Genomic DNA, 26,378 nt, shown 5'->3' on the forward strand with positions numbered 1-26,378 from the left:
ACATTGTTCATTTGTCTGATATAAACACTTGTGCATTCCTGTTGTGTCTGTAAAAAAGATTTGTTGCCTTTCAGCAACCTTCAGTTTGTTCAAAAAAGACTATGCAAAAACTGTGATCTGTAAAGCTGCTGCCATTTTGATATGTTAAGTATGGGGTAGACCCGATGTAGGATATCCCGGGTCTATATAGGGACGATGATAGAATTTTCGTTCTTGCTGATCCAAAATTTCAGTGATCTCCCATAAGCCACGATCCATCAGCGCGGCCTCCTTGGACAATTTGTCAGCCTCCATATTATGTTCCCTGTAAATGTGTGCAACAGTGATATGATTAAAGGTCTCTTTGAGCTGCCGAACTTCATCCATTATAACGCTGAGTGTGTGCATGTGACATGTAGAAATCTCATTGAACCAATTTGTAATAATCTGAGAGTCCCCATATATGTTGATACTAGTGCAATGATGACTAAGAGCAAAATGAAGGAGGTGACGCAATGAGATAAGCTCAGCATAATTGTTTGTTCCTGCCCCCAGTCCAGCTTTGGTATGGTAGGAGTGATTTGAGTTTAGGTGCAAGATGAAACCACCCCCACAGCTTTGAGCATTTGCGGCTCCATCGAAATATGCCCATGGGATACCTGGATCGATGATGGGTGGAGGGTTTGGTCGACGGGCTTTTGGGGGAGGCGGGTCCAGTAACTCATTGAATGCTGAGATAATGCCGGCTTCAATGAGAGGCCACAATGGGACCTTGTCATCGAAAATCAGTCTGTTCCTAACTTTCCAGACGAACCAGTTTACAATAATGGGAAGGTTTGCCGCCTTCGATCCTTTGTGCCTTTTGTCCCAATCAATCCAAGCACTGATTGGATCGGGACCACTCCAATCCCCATTGAAAGGAATGAAAGGCTTAATATTGATCCATATTTGTTGTACAGAATTGCAATGCAGAAAAAGGTGCGCAGAGGATTCAGAGTCCGCTTTATAGAGAGCACATCTCGTCGGACCATGCATTGCTCGTCGCATAAGATAATCTCCCGTGGGTACCCTGTTCCGCAGGATGCACCAAGTAAATAGCTTTGACCGGGGCGAGGCTGAGAGTTTCCATATTTTCTGCCACCAACTGTCAAGAACCTCGGGCTTTTTATGAATGATAAGTTGTGTGTATCCCTCCTTTGGAGTGTACGATCCACTATCAGCCTGATACCATATCAGTTCATCCGGACCCTCAGTTATTCTGATATGGGATTCCATCAGGGCAGCACAATAATCTTGCCAGGTCATGTGCCATCTCTGTGGAAGGTTTAGATGGAAGGCAGTCTTCCAAGCCTGGTGAAATATGTCCGAGTGGTCCTGATCCACTATCTGAGCAATCACCTTGATGCCATGTGCAGAAAGGAAATCCACCAGGGCTAGCGGGAGCAGGTGTCTCCCACCACTGCCATTCCAAGGGTCAAGAACAACTCGTGCTCTGTCCCTGCTTTTTATTCTCCAAACAATGTTGTTTCTGATGAGCGGTAGAGCATGAAGCACGGCCTTCCAGATAGATGATATTCCAACTTTGTTCCAAGTTGGCAGTCTGAGCCAATCCAAAACGTTTAGGGGCCAAATGTATTTGTGGTAAACAATGGTGGTCCATAAGTTGTGTGTTGTCATCAGGGCCCAACCCATCTTGGCTGCCAGAGCACAGGCGAAGGTGGGAAGATCCTTTAAACCCCAGCCACCCCATTTCTTGGGGAGGGCAATCGAATTCCATCTAATCCAAGCAAAGGTGTGCTTTTCTTTGTTACCAGCCCATAGGTATCTATTACAGAGTCTCTGAAGCTTGGATAGAATATTACGGGGTATCCAAGCGAGCGCCATCCAAAAAACCGGTGTTGCTTCCAGCACGGATTTGATCAAGGTTAATCTACCAGCCCTGGATAGATATCTAAAGCTCCAGCATGAGATCCTTTTCTCAACTTTTGCTACCAGCCAAACCCAGTCCGCGATCTTTTGTGAGGTAGGTTTTAGCCAGTATCCCAGGTATTTAAGCCCCCTGTCCAGAGGTTGGGTGGAAAAAGGAAAAGCTTGGCTTGCAGCATATGATTCATTTACTGAAGTGCCAACCAGAGTGATAGAAGATTTTGTCCGGTTTACCTCCATCCCTGTTGCATGGGCAAAAAGCTTTAAAATTCTGTTGAAGGTGGAGGTATCCTGAATGCTGCCATCTAGCATGATAAGCACATCATCTACGAACAGTAGATGAGTAAGAAAACACTCATCTGAGATTTTTAGACCCCTGATGGATCCATCCCTTTTTGCTGTGATAATTAATCGACTCAGGGCTTCCATCACCAGGAGGAAAAGAAGGGGTGACAGAGGACAGCCCTGGCGAAGGCCTCTTTCGGAGTGGAAGAAGTGAGAAGCAGCACCGTTGATAAGAATGCTAAAAGTAGGGGATGTGATGCAAGCCATAATCCAGTTGATGAGGGGGAGGGGAAATCCCAAATGAATGAGGATCATTTTGATAAAGAGCCAGCTTACACGATCAAAAGCCTTTGAAAGGTCAATCTTGAGGAGAATGCATTTGAGTCGCTTGGTCCAGATGGAGTGAATTGCTTCCTGGGCTGATCCAATGGCTTCATGGATCTGTCTGTCTTCCAGGAAAGCAAACTGCTGAGGGGCAATATGTTTGGACAGAATGGGCCGGATCCGGTTGGCGATGATTTTCGAGATAATTTTGTAGAGGACATTGCACAAAGAGATGGGCCGGAAGTCATCGAAGGATGATGGGGAGTCTGATTTGGGGATGAGGGCAATGAAGGTGGAGTTTATAGCATGATAGATCTGTCCCGATGTTCTACTCTCCTCAACCACCTTCAGGATGTCTCCTCCAAGGAGTTCAAAGAAGGCTGTGTAAAACTCAATAGTCCATCCGTCAGGTCCAGGACTCTTTTCCTTCTGAAACCACTTGATGGTGCTCTCCAGTTCTTCCATAGTGACAGGATCAGTGAGCGGATCAATGTCCTCCTCATTCACAAATCTGGGGAAATGCGAAGCCACCCTGATGATTTCAGCCAGATTTGTGCCAGCAGGACTTTTATATATACCTCTGAAATGAGATGTACCTAATTGTGAGAGCTTGTTGAAGGTGTCCGCCAATCCTCCATCTGGCAGGGGAATATTCCATATGGTGTTAGCCAATCTCCTACCTTTAGCAAAATTGTGGAAGAATCTTGAATTCTCATCCCCTGCTTTGAGCCAGACTGCCCTGCTCCGAAGTCTAAGTGATTCCTCCCTGAGCTTTAGAATGTTCTGCTTTTGGTTCTCTAAATCAATAAGGCGGGTCTTGTCCTCCATAGATCCAAAAGCCAGATTCCTGTCATCCTGGAGGGCTTTGAGCTCTTCTTCCACTCTGATGAGTTGTTCATCCTCCCTAATCTTCTTTGCTTTAGCCCATTCTATCACCATGTGCTTGAGTTCTGTCAAATTTTTGACAAACCCCCTTGCCATCGATGATTCCCGGTCAATAGGATGGGATTTACATAAGTCTGATACAAGATTAGAGAAGCTTTGATCCTTGAGCCAGTGATGATTGAATTTGAATGGTGCTTCAGGCTTTGGGAGGGGGCCCATGATCTCCATTAAGATTGGGCAGTGATCTGATATGCCTCTGGACCCTACCCATTGTTTGTACCAGTGAAGATTGTGGATCAATGGTCCTTTCAGCAGAAATCGATCAAGTCTGCGAGCAAGTGCCGCTTGTCCTACCCTTCTATTTCTCCACGTTGGTAGGGGCTTCTGCATAGGGATGTCAATATAGTCATATTGCTCCAAGAGGCTTCTCATGAAGTCTGTAATGGAATCTATCTGCGCCATAGAGCCCCATGATTCCCGGAAACCCATTGAAAAGTTTAGGTCACCTCCCAAGATGATGCGGTCCAGGGACATCAGTCTGCTGCTGAGGAGCTGTCTCCAAAATATTTCCCTCTGATGGCATGGCCCATATGTATTGACAATGCGCAGATTAATCCCTAGTTCAGCTGAGAAGATATCAATCCCCATAAACCCAGGACCACCCCAGGAAGAGTCCAGTCTGATGGTTTTTGGGTTGAAGCCAATTGCCAAACCCCCTGATCTACCATTGGCATCCAGGGCAATGTAGTTCCATCGAGACGAGATGTGGCTGAGAGTGAGGGTGATGGACTCAACAGGTCCTAGGGTTTCTTGAAGTAGGATAACATCTGGGTTTTCGACCTCAAAAAGTCGCTTGATGGCTAGTTTTTTGGGGGGACTAGCCAGACCCCTGCAGTTGAAAGAGAGACACTTCATGAGGGCCCCCGTTTTGGGGGTTTTGATGCTCTAAGGACCCCGTCAATGGTGGACTGTCGCCCTGATGCGACTTCAACACCGGCGCGTTTGATAGCTTTGTTAAGATCAGATTTCCTACCCCTTGTGGAGATTGTTCCCATCCCCGGGGAGACAATACCCAGCCCGATCAGAGGATCAGAATGTTCCACATGTGAGGGCCGAGGGCGAAGGGAATATGGATGGGGAGGAGGTTTCCTGGGGGATGAATCGGATGGGGGCGATGGAGATCGAGTCAAAGAGGGAGGGGCAGTGGAGGATACCAAGGGAGGTGGAGGGATAATGCAATGCGCCATGGAACATGTCACTGAATTTAAAAATTCAATTGATTGCTCATTAGAGATAGGGGAAGAGATAAGATTAGTACCCGATGCCTGTGCGGCTGCTGCTGCTGCCCGAGCCCGAGTCATAGGAGGTGAGGGCACGTCCTTCTTGATCTGCTCAGGGTTCTCCATGTCGCCCTTTTGTTCTGCTTGCTTCTGGGCCGCTTGTGGAGTGAGTGGAGAGTTCCCTCTGGATGCAATGGGCGAGATCTTTGGAGAGCTGACAGGACTATTGATCAGTGGGCAGTCCCTGTAGAGGTGTCCCACTTGATGGCACCGATTGCAGCGGAAGGGGACTCCTTCATAGTCCAGAATCTGTGAGCGCCTGTGCTTTCCCAATTTCAGGGTGATTTTCTCTTCCAAGCCTTCTCTGGTGTCCAGGTGCACCAGAATTCGAGCCACCGTTTGCTTCCCTGAGTCAATATAGGATCGGTCATGGTCCAAGTATGTGCCTAAAGCATTACCGATTCTGATAAATGCTTCATCTCTCCAGAATTGCAAAGGTAATCCTGGCAACCGAACCCACAGTGGCCCCGCTGCAATTTGTTCTCGCTCGGGGTCAAAGAGCGGACTCCATCGCTTCAATAGGACTGGTGTTGTTTCTATGTGCCAAAATTTTTCGAGTACAGCGTCCGTGTGCCCCTCATGTGCGAAGCGAAGGGAGAACCATCCTCGTGGGAGAACCCGGACTGCTGGCATCTGTGTGAACATGCCTCCCCATATTTCCTTAACCCATCGCTTCAACCTTTCCGTCGTGTATGTGCGCCCCCGCACATGTCCAACCAGCACTGTACGTGCTATAACCATGGTTTCTTCAAATCTTGCAGGGTTGCCGAACTCTACAGTGATGTCCTTCGAGGTTGCTCTTACACACTTTGTTTTCCGTTTCTTCGATCGAGGAGCCGATGGATGTTCAACCAACGGATCTGAAACCCTAGTCTGAATTGTGGGTTTCGGGGGATTTACATTTACCACGGGGGTGCCGAAGAAACCAAAAGATTTTACCCCTGTATCCGAGCTAGGGTTTGGCGCGTTAACCGTTTGATTCGCTTGTACCTCTGGAGTGCCAGGTAGCGGGGAGGAGATAGGGTCGAAATTCAGAGCATCGGGCGAGAGCGAAGTGAGAAGGAGGGCAGTACCTGGGGAGAGGGGCGGTGCCTCCAAGCCGATAGCTGAGATTGCGGGTTCCGGCAGAGAGACCACCGGAAAAACATCCTGTGCGCGTGACCCCTCAGAAAGCGGTGGAGCGAAACCCGGCGTAGCTAGGCTAGGGTTTTGGAATACTGTCTGTCCCTCGAACGGATCCTCGGTGAAATCCACGAGGTCCGTTACCTGTTGACCCTCCATGACGGTTAGTGTCTTCTTCCCTGTCGAATGCCGCAGTTGATCTGTCAACAATTCGCTTGTCCAGCTCCCGATCCGTTGCCTAACTGTGGTCCTGTGCTGCGGTCTGCGGCTTAACCTAGTCCTTTGCGAAACGTCGTCAGAGCCTCCATCCTGCCGTGTAATCGTGTAATTTCTCCGTTATTATCGTTATTATCATATAACAGATAGAAACTATAATTATATACTCAATTATTTGTATTTCTTACTATAAGCCAATTAAGCATCCAACTCATAATCAAAAGTTGTTTCTTTTTTTTTCTACTAAAAAAACATAAATCTAAATTTACTTTAAATTTGATTTGTGTTTTTTTCCTTTTACTTTAAAATAGACTTGTATTTGGTAACTTTTGTTGGGTTGTGTTATATTCTTTCTAATACTACCCTACGTATTGAACCGGGGGGTTAGAGGAGGGCCGGAGCCCCCCCCTTTATTGCATCGGTTGTGCAGCAGGGCGGTCACAAGGGGGGCAGCAGCCCCCCCTATTCAGGGGGTTTGAGGGGGCATGTATCCCCCCTCTACGAGGTCTGAGGCAGCACCCCAGGAAAAAAAAATTGGACCCTATATTAGGTTGGGCGAACCTACCTATCGTTTTTGGTCCATGGTTTTAGACGTGATGGTTTTCGATCCATATTATTGGATGCTTCGGCATGTATAAATATGTATTGTAACATTGAAAAGAACATAATGAAAAATCAAGCTAGTAGTCTTGGTTTTGGGATCCAGGGGAAAATCTTTGTGTATATGTGTTATGCTCTTGCATCATTTATTTTATGTGTTTTTAGAATTCATATGCAAGTAATTTCTGTACGGGGTTAAAACCTACACTTGGTATCAGAGCTATTTTGGCTTCAAGGGGACGCCTTTGTTGTTAAGGGGTTTCGCTCGGGCCTGTGGTAGACCCTATTTAGTGGGAGATATATGAGATCAATTCTGGTGGTGAAAGAAGATGGCGAGCAGTGGAAAGATAGAGATAGAGAAATTTAATGGTCAGAGTTTTGAGTTCTGGAAACTCAAGATGGAAGATCTGTTGGTGGATAATGATTAGTGGATCGTGGTAGATCCAGGTACTAAACCAACGGGAGTGTTTGATGAAGAATGGAAGAAGTTGGATCGGAAGGCAAAGAACACAATATGATTCTGTGTCTCAGATTCAATATTGTTGAATGTATCAAGGGACTATGGTGAAGGCTTTGTGGGACAAGTTAGGGACTTTGTACCAATCTAATTCTCTGGTGTATAAACTGTTCCTACGGAAAAAACTGTATTACCTGAGGATGAATGATGGAGACTCGGTGAAAGAGCATCTGAATGTATTTAATACTATGGTAGGTCAGCTAGTATCTGTTGATATTAAAATTTCAGATAAAGATAAGTGCATCCGTTTGTTGTGTTCTCTACCAGGTTAGTGGGATAGTATGGTTATTGCAATAGGTAGCAATGCAATTGCCTCGTAGTTTGATGAAATAGTCTCATCCTTGCTTATGGAGGATATGAGATGAAAAAATATGGAGAGCCAGAATGGTGATGCCTTGTCTGTATGAGGAAGGTCCGAGAATTGAAACAAAAATAATTCATTGAGTGGGAGATCTAAATATAGAGGGAGATCTAAATCTCCAGGAAAACCTGTAAAGGTGGTGTGCTGGAAATGAGGAAAGGAAGGGCACTTCAAAAGGGACTGTAAATCTAAAGCTCCTGATAAAGGAAAGGGATTTGGATATGCTCCTTCTGCAAAGGCGAAAACCACCTCAGATGAAGGTGGGGGTGTGTACTTGGCTTCTTCAAGTACACATGTAGATCATGAAGCATGCTTGATTGACTCAGGTGCTTCCTTGAACTTCACTCCCCATAGAGAGTGGTTCTGCGAGTATGAGAAATACGATGGTGGTGATGTCATATTGGGGGATGATAGGAAGGCTAGAATCATTGGTTGCAGAAAATTAAAGTTGAATTTGCAAGGTGGAAGGGTTAGAACACTTTTGTAAGCAAGTTGGATGATGCAGGTGTAAAGACAGTGTTCGAGAAAGATACCTGCAAGATGGTTCGGGGAGCACTGGTATTGATGCAGGGAGTTTGGATTACAACTCCGTACAAGCTGCAAGGTAGCACTATTGTTGATGGGTGCAACAGTTCTGTGGTTCCTAAAAGTGAAGCAGAAAATCTAGTGGTCTCTGGAGAGATGACCATGTTATGGCATCAAAGGCTTGGACATATTTGAGAGAAGAGCCTTCGAATACTTCATGGTAAAGGTATGGTAGAAAGTATCAGTAATAACTCTCTGGATTTTTATTTCTGTAAAAATTGTGTATACAGGAAGTAGAATCTTGTGAGTTTCCCCTTTGGTGGTAAGAGGGTGAAACATATATTAAGCTTGTGCACAGTGATGTGTTTGGACCTGTGAAGGTTCCATCACTGGGTAATTATATGTACTATGTATCATTTATAGATGAATTCTCAAGGAATACATGAATATATTTCCTTAAAAAGAAATCTGAATTCTTTGACAGGTTTAAAGAATTTAAGGCTTTGGTGGAAAACCAGACAAAGAAGAAGATAAAGGTGTTGAGGATAGATAATGGCAGAGAGTTTTATAATAAGGAATTTGAAGAATTTTGTAAGAAGTGTGGTATAGCACGACGAAATACTACTCCATATACACCTCATCAAAATGGAGTTGCAAAAAGAATGAACAAGTCGTTAATGGAAAGGGGAAGAAGCATGTTCAGTGGTGCCAGGTTAGGACAAGAATTCTAGGCAGAGGCGGTGGAGACAACATGTTACCTGGTCAACAGATCACCTTCAGCAGCATTGGAGGATAAGAATCCACAAGAAGTATGGACTGGTAAGAAACCCTCTCTTTCACATCTGAGGGTATTTCGATGTGATGCATATGTACATATTCCAAAGGAGAAACGAACCAAGTTGGATAGTAAATCTGAAAAGTGCATCTTTATTGAGTATAAGGACGGTTTAAAGGGTTATAAGCTTTGGAACCCAACAATAAGGAAGGTTGTGTACAACTGAGATGTGGTGTTTAGAGAGGTTAAAGATGTTATTAAACATGAAGTCCGATCAAAGAAACCTGAGAAGATAGAGTTTGAGCTAAAGGAGGAAGAATCAGACTCTACAACGTAGGAGGAATCAGAAGATGAAGAGCCACAAACTTCGGCTATGAGAAGATGAGTTCGAGAAAGAATGCAGTCAGAAAGGTATAGTCCATCTGCTTTCTATTCAAATTTTGCTTTATCTATTATTGATGATGATACCAGAACTATGAAGGAAGCAATACATTTAGAGGATGGGAAACTCTGGAAAGAGGCCATGGTTGATGAAATGGCATCTTTGCACAAAAATGAGACTTGGGATCTGGTGGAGTTGCCGGTTAGAAGGAAGCCCATTAGCAGCAAATGGGTGTTAATGAAGAAGAAAAATGCAAAAGGAAAGGTGGAGAAATACAAAGCTCGGTTGGTAGCAAAAGGTTATTCCCAGGTGCCGGGAATTGATTTTGGTGATAATTTTTCTCTTGTTGCAAAGGTAACTTCTATTATATTACTTTTATCTGTTGTTGTTGCTTTTTATTTTGAGGTAGAAGAGATGGATGTGAAGACAACATTTCTTCACGGGGATCTAGAAGAGGAGATCTACATGAAGCAACTTGAAGGCTTTGCGGTGAAGGGTAAGAAAGAACTGGTATGAAGTTAAAGAAGTCTCTGTATGGGTTAAAACAGTCACCAAGGATGTGGTATCAGAAATTTGATAAATTTATATAGGGACTTGGCTTCACCAGAAGCAAAGCAAATGACTGTGTGTATTTTAAATTAATTGGTGACCGTGTTGTTTATCTGGTCTTGTATGTGGATGATATGATGTTGGTTGTAAATGACAATGAAAATATCCAGGATTTGAAGACCCAATTGTCCTCCAAATTCTACATGAGAGATCTTGGTGCAACAAACTATATTTTGGGCATGGAAATTGAAAGAGATTGGGGAAAGAGGAAACTCTGGTTAAACCAGAGGAAGTATGTTGAGACAATATTGTAGAGGTTTAATGTGCAAGATAATAAACCGGTGAAGGTTCTTATTCCTGTAGGTGTAAAGTTATCTGCTGAGCAATGTCCCAAGACATAAGAAGAGGAAGAGGATATCCTGTGTTCCATATGCAAGTGTAGTCGATAGCCTAATGTATGTAATGGTCTGTACTAGACCAGACATTGCACATGCAATGGGAGTATTGAGCAGGTTTATGTCAAAACAAGGAAAGCAACATTGGACAACAATGAAGCGGGTTTTCAGGTATTTGCATGGCACTAGTGATTATATTTTGTGCTACCAAAGAAGACAAGGATTAGATAGAGTGTTTGATATTTGTGGCTTTGTTGATACAGAGTGGGCTAGAGATCTGGATCAAAGAATATCTACAAGTGGGTATGTGTTTAACCTATTTGGAGGTGTAGTCAGTTGGATGAGTAAGAAACAATATGTAGTGGAACTATCAACTATAGAGACAGAATACATGGTAGCCACTCATGCAAACAAGGAAGTAGTTTGGTTGCAGAGATTGTGTTCAAGTATGGGGTTAGTACAAGGAGCTATAAGGATAGACTATGATAGCCAGAGTGCAATTTTCTTAGCAAAGAACCCTCCTTATCATTCAAAGACAAAGTACATTAATGTTCAGTATCACTTTGTGAGGGATATGATAGAAGACAAAAAGGTGTTGCTAATAAAGGTGGACACTTTGAAGAATACTGCAGATGCATTAACTAAATTTGTGAGCTATGAGAAGTTCTCCTAGTGTAGAGAAGCAATGGGCATTTTAGGACTGGAAAAATGACTAAACTCTCTTGTGGCTCCATATGGAAAGAAAACAACAAGTGGGAGAATTTTGGGTTGTGTTATATTATTTCCACGACTAACCTACGTAGTGAACCCCACCCCCGTTGCACCAATTGCGTAGTAGGGGAGCGGCAACCCCCCTTGTTTGGGGCGTTTGAAGGGGGCAGGTAGCCACCCTTTACAGGGTTTGGGGTAGCGCCCTGGGAAAAAAAAAATTTAGACCCTATATTAGGTTGGGTGAACCTACCTATGGTTTTCGGTCCATGGTTTTGGACGCGATGGTTTTCTGTCCATGGTTTTGGACGCGATGGTTTTCGGTCCGTGGTATTGGATGCTTCGGCATGTATAAATATGTATTGTGACATTGAAAGGAACATAATGAAAAATCAAGCTGGTAGTCCTGGTTTTGGGATCCAGGGGAAAATCGCTGTGTATGTGTGTTTTATGTGTTATGCTATCGCATTGTTTATTTTCTGTGTTTTTAGAATTCGTATGCAGATAATTTCTGTACATGGGTTAAAACCTACAATTTTTAAAGTAAGTATTTATTTTCAAAATTTATTTTTAATTTAAAGTTATCTATTACAATGTGATAAGTCTCCTCATATTAAGTTATAGAGTGCACATTAGTTGCAGAAATAATATTAAATTCCTCTAATTGAGTTTCGTCTAGGAGCTAAAATCCATTTTAAACCATGATATAATGGTCAAATTCCTTAAGATCTAATTTAGTGTTTTATTTTTTTCCTAGTTCATGTCATAAATTAATTCCTTCGTATTACATCATAAAAAAAAATTACATCTTAAATTTTTTTATTCTTCTCAATTTTTAATGACTCTTGATTACAAAATTATCTTAAAAAACATCGCGTTACTTTTTATGCAATAATTTTCGAATATAAATTGAAAATAAAATTCATTAATAATAATAAACCAAAATGATTAAAAATAATAAAATAATATATTATAATTGAGGAAGAGATAACATGAATATGTGGAAAACCCTCTCACATTTAAAAAAGGGATTACTACAAGTAGAAAAAAATAAAGTTTAGATTCACCTTCTGTCAGGCCAGGGTAACTCCACATTGAACGAGAGACAAAACTGATTTGATCTTATTCATTAGGTAACTCACATTTATATACAAAAATAAAAACGGATCAGTTCATCTTCTAGATGACTGTCCAGTTCACCCATCCGTTTCGGATTAGGTGTCAACATTCCCCCCCTTAATCTGAAGGGATGTTGGTGAGTCCAAGCATCGTCCTGAATCTTTCAAGCTTTTCTCTTCCAAGCGCTTTGGTGAAGATGTTTGCAATTTGCTCGTTTGTGGAACAATGACAGAGATGGATTGTTTTGGCCTCAACATGATGTCGGATCAGATGATATTTAGTATTTATGTGTTTAGTACGATCATGGAACTTTGGATTCTTGGCCAACTTTATTGCAGATGTGTTATAATCATGAGTGGAGTAGATTGTATTTGTTTTACTTGCAAATCTTCAAGAATTTTCCTGAGCCACACAATTTCTTTCGTTGCTTCAGCTGCTGCCACGTATTCTGCTTCTGTTGTGGAATCTGCTGGTACTGATTGTTTGCGTGATCTCCAGGAGACAACTCCTGATCCAAGACTCATAGCATATCCTGAAGTAGATACCCCAGTTTCTTTGTCTCCATCGAAGTCTGAATCAGAGTATCCAATCAAGTTGAAGTCGTCCACCTGTGTATACTTGATTCCAAGGTCTTGAGTTCCCTTCAAGTACCTTAGAACTCTTTTTGCAGCAGACCAATGTCACTCACAAGGCTTTTGCATAAACCTGGAGAGGATTCCAACAGCAAATGAAATGTCTGGTCTGGTAGTAGTGAGATAGATGAGACTTCCTACAAGTTGTCTATACTTTGTTGCATCCTCAAATTCCTTTCCTTCAATAGATGTGAGCTTCAAGTTTTGTTCCATTGGAGTAGAAAGGGGATTGCACTCTGGCATGCCAAATCTGTTTAACAAATCTCCAATGTATTTCTTTTGAGAAAGAAATATGGACTTTGGATGTTGGGTTACTTCAATGCCAAGATAGTAATGAACATAGCCCAAATCAGTCATTTCAAAAAAAATTCCTAATTCTTTCTTTATGGATGCAATATAGCTTTCATTGTTCCCTGTCATTAAAAGATCATCTACATATACCACAAGATATACAACTGTTTGCCAACTTTCTTGACAAATAAAGTTGCATCATCAAGATAAAAATGTTTGAAGTTGAGTTTCAGAAGATGCTCAGTTAGTTTTTCATACCAGGCTCGTGGTGCTTGTTTGAGGCCATACAAGGACTTCACAAGTTTGCATACTTTGTGTTCATGTCCTTTCACAGCAAATCCTTCAGGCTGGGACATAAAAACATTCTCTTTTAGATCTCCATTCAAGAATGCAGTTTTTACATCCATTTGATGGACTTTCCAACCGTTCTGAGCAGCTAATGCAAAGAGTGTCCGGATGGTGGCCCATTTTGTTGTGGGAGAAAAAGTTTCCTCATAATCGACCCCTTCCTTCTGTGCAAAACCTTTTGCCACAAGCCTAGTTTTGTGCTTGTCAAGTGAGCCATCAGCTTTGTACTTGTTCTTGTAGACCCACTTGCAGCCAATTGGTTTGGTTCCAAATGGAGGATCAACCAGCTTCCAAGTGCCATTCTTTATGAGGGCATCATACTCCTTCTGCATCGCTTCTTTCCATTCATCATGAGAAGCAGCTTCTTTGAAGGAAGTTGGTTCAAAATCTGTAGACAAGTTCAATTCACAATCATAAGTAACATCCATATCAACAGGTGAATTAGAGTTATCTACATCACCTCCATCTTTTCGGTTTGTATTTCTGGTTCCTGTTTTTCCAATTTCATCAGGATGAACACTTTCAAGAGTCTTTGTCAGCCACTTTGGGGGACCTTTCTGAGATGGTCCAGGCTGTTCTGTTGATTGAGTTGGGTCTGAATCAAGATTGAGTCTCCCAATTCTATTAATTACATCACTTAAAGCATCATCCGTTGTTGGAGTGTCATGCAGGGGAGATTGTTCTTCAGAAGAAGATTCCACATGTTGATCTAGTATAGGAATCCCCCCTTCAAGATGTGGAATCTGATTATCAAAATCTTGGAATGATTTCGATTTTGTGAATCTATCCAAGCGATCAAGTTGCCGCTCAACAACACTGTCAAATTTGGATGATTCAAGAAAAATGACATCTCTAGATAAAACAAACTTTTTATTTACTTCATCATAAAGGCGGTATGCTTTAGATGTGTTTGAATACCCCAGGAAGATACACTTACGACTTCTAGCACCAAGTTTGTTTCTATGTACCTTTGGTATTAAAGCATAACAGGTGGAACCAAAAATCCTGAGATTTTTTACCCAAGGAATATGTCCATACCACAATTCATAAGGAGTCTTGTTTCTTATAGCACTAGATGGACATCTATTCTTTATATATGCAGCACATAGAACAGCATCAGCCCAAAACATTGTCTTTACATTTTTGAAGAAAAGCATGGATCATACCATATTCAAAATTGTTCTGTTCATTCTTTCAGCTACACCATTCTGTTGAGGATTATAAGGTACAGTTGTTTGATGTTTAATCCCATGTTGGCGAAGATAGTGTTCAAATTCATTTGATGTATATTCTTTTCCATTATCACTGCGAATAGACCCAATATGAGATTGTGCATCATTTTCAATCCACTTATGAAAATTCTTGAATGTTTGAAAAGCATCAGATTTGTTCTTCAATAAGTAAACCCAACACATTCTGGTGTAATCATCAATAAATATCATGATATATTTATTTCCATTTGCAGAAGGAACAGGCATTGGACCACATAAATCTGAATGAATAAGTTCAAGCTTCCTATGTGCTCTTGAATGTGAATCATGAAAACACTGTTTGCTATGCTTTCCTAGAATGCAAGCATCACATTGTTTATGTTTTCTAGGAATTGTAGGCAAACCAGCAACACCATTTTTCTTCAACAAGCGGAGACTATCATAGTTTAAATGTCCAAATCTAGCATGCCATAATAAACTTGATGGAAGTGTACCTTCATCATGATGAGAAATATATGAAAAATGTTGTGCATGAGCAGAGGTTCCTTGCAGTTTAAGAAGTCTTTCTTCTTCTATACCTCTCACGACAAGTGAATGGTCAGATGCCTTTCTTACCTCAAGCTTTCCATCAAACATATGAATGGAGTGACCTTGCTGGCGAATGTGGACCAGGGACAGCAAGTTTCTCTTGAGCTGTGGGAGATATAGAACATGATCCAGAAGAAAGTCTGGAAGACCAGGCAGTTTAAGCCTGACTGTGCCAAGCCCTGATGGCTTGATTTTTGACTGATCTACAAAGTATACTGCTCCATCAACATTATCAATGAAATCTTCAAAAAAATCTTTCCTATGAGTCATATGACAGGTTGCTCCTGAATCAAGCAACCAGTCATTTTTCGAAGAAGTAAGTGAAGCATTAAACAGATCTTCATTTACTCCAATGTTACATTGTGCCTCAATATAGTGAGCGGATTCAGGTGCTTTACCTTTGTCTGTGTCATCAGTTTTACCTTTCTGCTGATTTCTTCTCCGCTCAATCTTTTCCCATGGTAGCTTGCATGTAGAAGCATCATGAGATCCATTTTCTTTGTAGCGAATGAAATGTAAGTCTGCCTTTTCTTCTTGAGGGTGTCTGCCCCCCCCTGCCTCTGAAATATCTTCTTCTTTCTCTTGAATGCATACTGTAACAAAATAACTCTGCTGATAAAAAAAAATTGTGCAATATTACAACAGCTTTGAATGAACAAGACTGTGCATAGGCATTCAAATCAAAAGGCTGATGATTTTAAATCCTTTCATCAGCATCTCCAAGTCTTTAAAAACTATAATCCTGTGAAACAAATGATTTGTAGACAGGCTCAACCCCCTTAAACAATGTACATATATAAATGTTGTTCCAACGCTTACTGCAATGCATATGTTGTCATATACGACGTATTTCAATGCAGGGTTCAAAGGTTTATCTGTCTAACAGTACAACGAAGCTAACTTTTGCAGCTTATCTAGTGCATTCTTCTCCACACAGAGAAAAGGTTTCTATTTTCCCCATTTCATGTGAACATAATAACATCATAGAAGGAGAGTCATTGGTTGCAGTGCAACTTGAAGGTTCTCATCCCACTGTCAATGGTTTGAAAAGATCCGAGGAAAACTCTACAAATCTTCAAAAAAAAGCCCAACGGGAAAAGCTGCAGGAATAATAATGAAAGTCTAGCAAAACCAAGTGATTTATTCTTTCCGTACGAGTCCTTTACGAGTCCTTCATTGAAAATGCAAATAATGGAGAAAACCGAATCTTGGGATCAGCCGCAGGCTTGTTCTTGCTATTTGGGAGAAAACCATTTTTATTTGTATGCAATCCTCTTACAAGAACTTCGCTAGAACTCCCCTCTATTAAATGCACAACAATTCATGTCGCAGGGATCATGGCAGAGGAGGGCGAAAGCTCTGACAAATACAAGGTAGTAGTGAGGCTGGTTCGAAAAAATTCAGAGACGCAGGAAAGAAAATAAGAGACTTGGCAAGCCTCGGGATTAATCCACAGTTTATCACCTTTACTCATGTCACTATGGAGTTCGACAAGTACATCTGCGTACGGGAAACTGCTCCTGCGAACAGTGTTGTGATCATTGATATGAATATGTCTATGCAGCCATTGAGAAGGCCTATCACGGCAGATTCAACTTTAATGAATCCTAACAGCAGAATTCTCGCTTTAAAAACTCAAATACCTGGCAGTACTCAGGATCACTTGCAAATTTTTAACATTGAGATGAATGCAAAGAGGAGCACGGTTCATCAGCAAAAACAGCGCATCAAAATCACATTATCTTAGCAAAGAGGAGCACGTTTTAAACTTTCACTGTTTCAGCAAAAATTGTTGCGATTTTATTTTCAGAGATCTGAATATACAAGGGTTTCAATACCTCCTGCTGCGGCTTCCATAGCAGTCGAAGCTCAAAACGTACCCTTCTTGCGTTACATCGAAAGGCAGCTCGTAACGCTCCAGCATCTGCTCAGGATTCCCGTATTCAGTGCAATAGGTGGGCTGACAAATAACGCAGGGGCAGTGCGCAGTCTCAGGACAGAGGTTTCATGAGGCAGCAGAAACCTGGCAGAGGCAGGAGTTATTTCTGGGACCTGTGCTCTGATACCATGTTAGGCCAGGGTAACTCCACATTGAACGAGAGACAAAACTGATTTGATCTTATTCATTAGGTAACTCATGTTTATATACAAAAATAAAAACGGATCAGTTCATCTTCTAGATGACTGTCCATTTCACCCATCCGTTTCGGATTAGGTGTCAACACCTTCCCTTCTTTCTTTGAACTCAAGGAATATGGGAGTACTTTCCCACTTTTTTATGGATGGTAAACCAGGTAAACCTTGGCCCAACAATAACGAGCTATAAAATTATCAAGGAACTTCACTTCTCGAAACTATTTAAAAGGTTTAGTTTTACCTTATCTTAAAATGTAACGAAATTAAATTAATTATTTTTAGAATTTATGTATATTAAAAGAAACAATTTCAAAAATATATTAATTAATTAATGAAGATACCTTTTTCTATGTAGCCACAACAACACATTTTTAAATGGGTGGTTATATCAGTGGACCTTGATGGTAAAAAAATATGGGTCCTATCTTTATGCAAGAGATGTAATGTCTATCAAAATATATAAAAATAAAAATAAATATTCATGTTTCTAAACTATTTAAAAGGTTTAGTTTTACCTTATCTTAAAATGTAACGAAATTAAATTAATTATTTTTAGAATTTTTGTATATTAAAAAAAACAATTTCAAAAATATATTAATTAATTAATGAAGATACCTTTTTCTATGTAGCCACAACAACACATTTTTAATGGGTGGTTATATAAGTGCACCTTGATGGTAAAAAAATATGGGTCCCATCTTTATCCAACCACAACAACACATTTTTTAATGGGTGGTTATATAAGTGGACCTTGATGGTAAAAAAATATGGGTCCTATCTTTATGCAAGAGATGTAATGTCTATCAAAATATATAAAAATAAAAATAAATATTTTTTTTAATATAATGTAAACATTTTAAAAATAAAATAAAAACAATTCTATATTAAATTAAAAATTTTACGTTATTATTTTTAAATTATTTTTTGTTGAGTTTGTAAAGTAAATTTGACTTGGTGAAGTTAAAGTAAATTTGACTTGGTAAAGTTATTGGTGGGTTTTATGCTCCATGTTTATAGAAACCCACGGTATTACCCATAGTATTCATGTGGAATAGAACTTATTTAAAGAGAGAATTAAATCAGTCTAGATCCATCTTAACTCTGTATCTGTAGTGCAGAAAGATAGCAGACTACAACTTAAAACAGTGAGAAGAAATATCTCAAAGGTTTTTAAAAAGAGTGATTATGTAGTGAAAAATAATTTTGGGTGAAAAATAAGTATTGTAGTAATGGAACCAGAAATCTGGCAAAGGCTCAACGAAGAGTTGGTGTATATGATTTTAGCGAGGCTACCCATGAGAGTTCTCGGCAAAATGAGGGCTGTTTGTAAAAAATGGAATTATCTGCTGTCTTCCCGTGATGCTCTCCAAGTAAATGTTCCAAATTGGTCATTGCATTCCACCGTGGGGTTTCTGATTCAGATCCATTGGGACGTGAAAGATGACGTGGAATATTGGGTTATAGAAGGACGCGGTTCGGAGATCTACAAACTTCCTTTGCCCCATCACATCGTTGTGGGTACTTGTAAAAGCATCATGTGTATTCGTAGAAAAGGGGATAGTTCCGCCTTCTCCATAGGCATTCCTGGTACCAGCAACTGGAGACATTTGCCGCCGCCTCCTGTATCAGCTTATTTTTTCAGCGGATTAGCCTTCGATTCTTCCGCAGGGCGTTGCACTCTTCTGCTAGGTCGTGATTATTCTGTTAGGGGACAACCAAACACCAGAGAAATTGAGATGTGTATTTATGATTCAGAGTCGAGTGCGTGGACTGAAGTTTCCATGACGGTCCCCAATACTATTGACCCTATCGGAAAGGGTCTTTATTGTACAGGCAAGTTTTACTGGAGGTGTTTCTCTACCAATTCCAATTCCAGGAATTTCCTGGCAGCATTCAATATTGCTAACGGAGTTTGGACAACAATCCCGTTGCCGCAGGGATGTGGAATAATTAGCAGTGAAAGTTTATGTGAATACTATGGGCAAGTGATGGTATTGGAGCAGAAGGAGTTTGGCTCTGTTCGCATGTGGAAGTTGAACGAAGCGCAAGTATGGTGTGTTCTACAAACATGCCATTTGGAAATACCCAGGTGTAGTGCACCTTTCTATCGTGTAACAGTCAACAGCAGCGGGTTGATCTTGGTAATGGATCTAGATTGGGAAATGAATATATGGATATATAACTGGAAGGGGAAATTTATAAGCGGGGGAATCAAATTGCCAGGGCTTCGCACCTCTCAACGACCGTGTTCTATAGAAAAGCCATCTTTCGAATCTAACAACTTATGGTGGTCTTAATCATGATCCGTGTAATGATGATCCATTCCATTATTGAGGAATGTTTGGACGGTTATTTTTTATTTCTGTTTGTAGATTTCTTATTAGTACGGATTTAATAGAAGTATTTGTTAGTCCAAGAGTTAGTTCAATCGGTCAAATCAAGTGCCCCTTCAATGGGAGGTCACAGGGTCGAATCCCGAGGTTAGGTCATGTTTTCGGGGGTGTGTCCAGTTTTTGAGGTTAGGTCATGATGCCTTCCGGGGTGTGTCCACTTAGTGTTAAACAACCCTGGATGTAGCAGCTGCTTCCACAACCCTACTCGGGTATTAAAAAAACATTGACTCGGGTATTCGTAAACCAGAAGTGGAAAAAAAAATGAGTTTGTTCTATGAATATATTTTCGTAAATATTCCTCTTTACTACTGCAAAATTATGGGTTATTAAAAATGGCATATCAGAAATGAAATAGAAGCGTTTGTTTTATGAATATATTTTCGTAAATATTCCTCTTTACTACTGCAAAATTATGGGTTATTAAAAATGGCATATCAGAAATGAATGAATGGTACTGGTTGTTTCTTTATTTTTATTTGAAAATTATATATTAGAGAACCATGAATCATATAAAATATATTGCAAAATATTCCTCTTTACTACTGCAAAATTATGGGTTATTAAAAATGGCATATCAAAAATGAATGAATGGTATTGGTTGTTTCTTTATTTTTATTTGAAAATTATATATTAGAAAACCATGAATCATATAAAATATATTGCAAAATATAAACACAGAAAATACATAAAACAAAAGAGATATAGATATATGTGGTTCACAAATAAACAACTATTCTGTTGTAATTTCCTCTTTTCTCGCTCAATCTCCTCTCTTTTTCTTCCTCAAAATACAGATCTACTCCCTTTTTCTTCCTCAAAACGCAGATCTACTTAAAGGCAATGCAATTCGCTCATATATAGCGAGGTGTTGCCTTCTAAATTAAATATAACTTCTACCGTCAGATCTCCACTTAATGAACAGTCCAAACTCACTATGAAATATGCAATTCGCTCATATATAGCGAGGTGTTGCCTTCTAAATTAAATATAACTTCTACCGTCAGATCTCCACTTAATGAACAGTCCAAACTCACTATGAAATTAACAACTAAATTAGAACATTTAGAAGGCAATTTTACATCTATTTTTAGCTTCGGGGATACTGCCCGATACCTCACCAAAGAGACTCTCCTAGTTAAAGTATATTAAATTTGTTTCCTCATTGTTAAAATTAGTATAGAATTTTTAAAATAGATTTATCTTTCCATTTTCGTAAAATCTTCTTTTAGTTTATATAAGATTTATCTTTAAAAACATTTTATATATTACTCAACTATATTTTTAAATGTGATTTATTTTCATTATATTGTTTAAAAATATAAATCACATTTAAATTCAAATAAATTCAAATTTAATAAAATGGTAAAATTACTATTTTGGTTGGAATTTACTAATACAATTATAAGCAAGATTTTTATTTCTTTTTGTCTAAAATGCAACTTTGAATGCATAAATGAATTAAACATGTTAAGTTGATGATTCTTAAAATCTCTACTAGATTTTGATCAAAACTAACTAGAAGCCAATGCCCTTACTCACTAGGGTACACCATAATTTTGTAGATAAAAGAAAAAGAGATGCAATAAAGTCCATACATAATCAATATGAGATTATATTTCATATTAGATTATTATAATTTGAAAATAACATTTAAACATAAATAGGCATTTGTTGATGCTTAATATTAAATTACCCTTAAAATATTGACCAAAAATTAGATTTTGAAGAAAATTCAGTGTTGGTAGGATATGAAGATAATTTCTACAAATATATTATCATTATAAAACATAAAAAGTTCAATAGAGTTAACACAATTTGTAAGATATTTTGCTACATAAATCTAAAATAGAGAACACCAGAAAGCTTTTTCCTATATCTCTCAATGATTACATTCAGAAATAGAAAAGACTCAATCCCACACTCACACAATTTGCAAGAGATTTCACGTCTCAATGATTACATAACTATTAAATTCTCTCTGCAAGGACGTTCTTCTTATATGAGAAAAAGATACTAACATAGTTTTTCCCATTGCATTTGTAACCTAATTATGAATGGTCTATGTTGATTATGAAATTACAATTCAAGGTTCTTTATAAAGTTGTTGTCACCACCTAAATTTCTATAATGATAGCTAATTAATACTCAACCATTTTTATTCTATATTCTTATTTAAATTCAAAGGTCCTTTAAAATTTTGAACCTATTTCCTTTCTATTGTTCTTTGATATATGAATTTCGATTTTCCTTTCAACTGTTTTTTTAGGTTAGGTGTTTTTCACATAAATGTCAAATCAGGTTAGGTGTTTTTCACGTAAATGTCAAATCACGATTATATAGACCAAATATTTTTTTTCCAAAAAATCAAACTAGTAACATTTTCTTCAATTTAAACATTGCATAGAAAATCTAGAAAAAATACATCTAGGAAACACAAACAATCCAAACCATTTTTCACTTATGTGTGTTCAAATAGTTTAGTCTTCCACGAGATTATAGGGAAAGAATGCTCCACCAAATCGATGAGAGCCAATATCCTCTACCAGCACTACCCCTAGCCAAATGAACCACCAGAGCAGTTTCATGACAAAGACCATATCAGTTCCAACCCTAGAAAATCTCTAACCCACACCAAGTCCAGTCTCAGGTTTAACTGAGAACACAAGCTTGAACATGGAATTCTACTAACTAATCAGCTAAGGATCCCTTAATTAGTAGTGGCTAACCTCCCTCAACAACATCATGTTTAAGAGTTTGAAGCTTACAACTTAAATCTCCTCCCTTGGGCATCCTCCAATCAAGCTCCAAGTTTCCAGGTTGTCTCAAGCATTTTTCCTCTCAACATCATGTTTAAGAGTTTGAAGCTTACAACTTAAATCTCCTCCCTTGGGCATCCTCCAATCAAGCTCCAAGTTTCCAGGTTGTCTCAAGCATTTTTCCTCTCACCCTCTTGGCTCCTTGTTCCCTAACTAGGATGATTTTATCTCAAGGGAGAGGAATAACTATTATATAACTGTATGGTGTGTAAAACTATCATTTAACATCTTTTTCCACCATAACTTAAGTGGATGTCCAGAATCAATATTTGTCAATGTAATTAAAGAAAAGGTACATTTATGTTTTCACCTATTCATACTAGGCGTTCTATATGGCCCAAAGTTTTCTTAACAAAAGCAATTAAAATATTTTCAATTCAGTAAGGGTATTACAATATGGAATAGATGTTGTAATGTTCTATTATGTTATTCAAGCACTTAGACATAATTAGATTAAGTTAAAAAAGAAAATAGAAAATAAATAAGTAAATTGATAATTAAAATAAAATTAAGCCAAAATAGTCAATTTTCTATGTTTTTAGGGCTTTTTTCTAATAGTATTATTGTGTGTGTATCTATATATATATATATATATATATATATATATACCTAGATCCATCTTAACTTTGAATATACCATGTAATATCTCTATAAATTGCATTTAGGTTGACATTCATAATGGAAAAGATTATTTTTACAATGTTTAATGAAATAGCTGAAAACAATAACCGTTATTATTTAGTTGGCAACTAATTTGAATCAAATAATCGAAATAATAATTCATTGAGATAAAGATTTGTAAACTAAAAAAACTACTTTTATCTTCATCTACTGGAGTTTTCATCATGCCAAGTCTGGAGGCATTGGCAACTAATTTGAATCAAATAATCGAAATAATAATTCATTGAGATAAAGATTTGTAAACTAAAAAAACTACTTTTATCTTCATCTACTGGAGTTTTCATCATGCCAAGTCTGGAGGCATTGATCGTCACAACTTTAGTGAGGAATGTTATGGCTCCAACGAAAGGTATTCCTGAACATGAGGTATGCACATGGGACTTCATGGTTATTGTGCACAAAACATAAGTAACCATGACTTTCTCACATAAGTAACCATGACTTTCTCTAGAAATAAATTGCATGTGTTTTGTGCAAGGAATGACTAAACATGAGGTATGCACATGGGACTTTATGGTTATTGTGCACAAAACATAAGTAACCATGATGTTTTTTGGAAATAAATTTTATTTCTTTAGAAATAAATTGCATGTGTTTTGTGCAAGGAATGATTGAACATGAGGTATGCACATGGGACTTCATGGTTATTGTGCACAAAACATAAGTAACCATGACTTTATTTGGAAATAAATTGCATGTGTTTTGTGCAAGGAATGATAGGCTATTTTATTAATTAGAAATATTGCTCTAGATTCTTGAAATTTCTAGAGATTTTTCTGTAGAGGAATTAATTATTTCATTGGAAGGTTTTTCATGGTTTTTATGCAATAATTTTCTAAAAACATCCAAAAAAAACTTTACATATTAAAAATAAAGAAACCATGTTGTTTTATTAAAAGAATATATTGCAAGAATGTTGTTTCTATTAGAAATAGAATGCATGTGAATCATGCACACAAAAATATTTAAGTCATAGTACTTTTCATAAAGAATTCATGTGAATTTTCCATGGTAAAAGATAAATAAATCATATTACTTGTTTGAAATAAAATTGTGTGGTAAAAGATAAAGAAGTCATATTACTTTGGTGAAAGAAAAAAATTCATGTTAAAATATAGATTAGGGTTGTTTCCTTGGAAAGAAAACAGAAGTGAAACTTGCACACAAAAAGATTAAACAAATCATGATATTTTTCATCAAAAGAATATATGTAAACTTTTCTTCCTATAGACTCTTAATAGCAATATGTGCACAATAATAATATCCATTATATTTGAATTCATGAAATAAATTTTTATGTTAATTCTTGAAAATAAAATAAATGGTATGTGCGCAATAATAATATCCATTATATTGGAATTCATGAAATAAATTTCTATGTTAATTCTTGAAGAGAAAATATTGATTGCATGCCTCATTGTATTTGATTTTAAAGTGAAATGTCTTTAAAGTGAAATGTCTTTGCATACATTAACTTAGAAAAGAGAAAAGTTAATTAGATTAATTTTCTTGGAAGGGTTTTCATAAATATGTATGCATATATCACCGTGTTTTTTATTTAAAGACTGCAAAGATTTGAGTGAAGAAAGACTTATATGGGATTTTTGTGCATGAATTGATGAAAAATAAAGATTGTTTTCTTAAAAGATGCATATGAACCTTGTTCATACAAGAAAACGAATGCATGCTTGTTTGTTGAAAATCTTATGTGCATTGAAGTAAGGCTCATTGTGTTAGTAAAAAGACACATGTTGCATGCACAAAAGGGAAATCATTGTGATATAGAAAACATGTTTTTGTGTCTAGATAAAGAAAGTTATGTTAATGTTCTTGAAAAGAATGTGTGACTAGATGAATTGTGTTAATTTCTTGATTTAGGTGCATAAAAGGTTAAGTTAACCTTATGAATTGTGTTAATTTCTTGATTTAGGTTCATAAAAGGTTAAGTTAATCATATTATTGGTGTCTGGGTTTTATGCACAAAAGTTGGTTATGTATGGTAATTTATTGAATAGGGAAGCATTGTGATATAGAAAACATATTTTTTGTGTGTAGATAAATAAAGTTATGTTAATTTTCTTGAGAAGATTGATTGACTAGATGAATTGGGTTAATTTCTTGATTTAGGTGCATAAAATGTTAAGTTGACCTTATTATTTTCTTTGGGTTTATGCATAAAATATAGTTATCTATGGTAATTTCTTTAAGAGGGAAGCATGAGAAACTGCAAGTATAAAGATAGAAAAACGAGGCTATATTAACTTCCTTTTGAAAAAGAAGTATGTATTTGTTACATGAAAATAATAGTTAATGATGGTAGAATTCTAGTGAAAGGAATATGTGTTGCGTACATTAAAAAGGGATATTATGATAAATTCTTGCATGCACAAAGAATAGTCATTATGTTATAGAGATATTTTCTTCACATGCATAGAAGAAATATTGAGTTATATTTCTTTAGAAAAAATTATATGTGATTACTTTTATGCTATCATAACTATTATGTTTGTTTCTTTTGGAATAAGATCATGTATATTTGTCCAAGATTTGTATTAGTTTTAGTTGGAAAGAATATACATTTGGATGTGGGAAATGATAGCATGTTGTGTTAGCCTACATTGGAAAAGATTCTTTGGGAAAGAAGATGAATTACATGGAAAAAAACCATAGTAATGTGTTAGTTTCCTTAGAAGATATATGTAATATCCCTATCGTAAATAACTCTGTGTAAAAGTTATTTTAAAGTTACGAATCAGTTATAAAACTGATTCTTGATATTTGTAAAATTGAATGAGGTGAAATCAAGAAAGGGGATCTTGGTAAAAGGAAACCCTTCTTTCATGGTAGTTTCATTAAATTGTGGGCAACAACCTTTATGTTGTTGGTGTGGCTTGCTTTGTCGTGTACATTAAAAACGCTCTTATAGCTTATTGTTTCAGGTTGCATTTCCTTCATTGTTGGATGCTCAATCCCATGAAACTTGCACAACGTATCTCTCTAATGGTAGCCTGAATATACACATCTTCTAATTGAGAGATAGCTCAAAATTGCTGCCAACTAATGCTCTGTAATTACACGCTGCAACATAATAGAGAACTTGGAAATCAGTTTTCCGGAGATCAATCTTTCTTGAGCACTTGAACGTGGATGCAGACGTAAAGTTGGTTGGGAATGCTTTTCCACAATGGGCATGATCTCGCAAGGCCACCGTAGATCCGGTGATCCTCTGCAGGGCGGAATTGAGTCAACAGAATCTGCTAAGGGGAGTTTTTAT

General features: G+C 38.1%; 1 protein-coding gene across 1 annotated transcript; it reads left to right on the plus strand.

Moving 5' to 3' along the window:
• The first annotated feature begins 18,443 nt into the window (after nucleotides 1-18,443).
• Nucleotides 18,444-19,511, plus strand: LOC149210836 (F-box protein At3g26010-like). The gene has a single exon (XM_089399119.1). The coding sequence runs from the start codon at nucleotides 18,444-18,446 to the stop codon at nucleotides 19,509-19,511; it is 1,068 nt and encodes a 355-aa protein (XP_089255245.1).
• Nucleotides 19,512-26,378: the final 6,867 nt, after the last annotated feature.

The sequence above is a fragment of the Pinus tabuliformis genome, chromosome 1_2 (assembly GCF_031772625.1).
Source record: "Pinus tabuliformis cultivar Carrire ecotype Pingquan chromosome 1_2, CPIR1, whole genome shotgun sequence".
Taxonomy (NCBI): domain Eukaryota; kingdom Viridiplantae; phylum Streptophyta; class Pinopsida; order Pinales; family Pinaceae; genus Pinus; species Pinus tabuliformis.

Excerpts from the sequence above, each read along its gene's own strand:
- LOC149210836 (XM_089399119.1), top strand. The coding sequence starts at position 18,444 with ATGGAACCAGAAATCTGGCAAAGGCTCAACGAAGAGTTGGTGTATATG.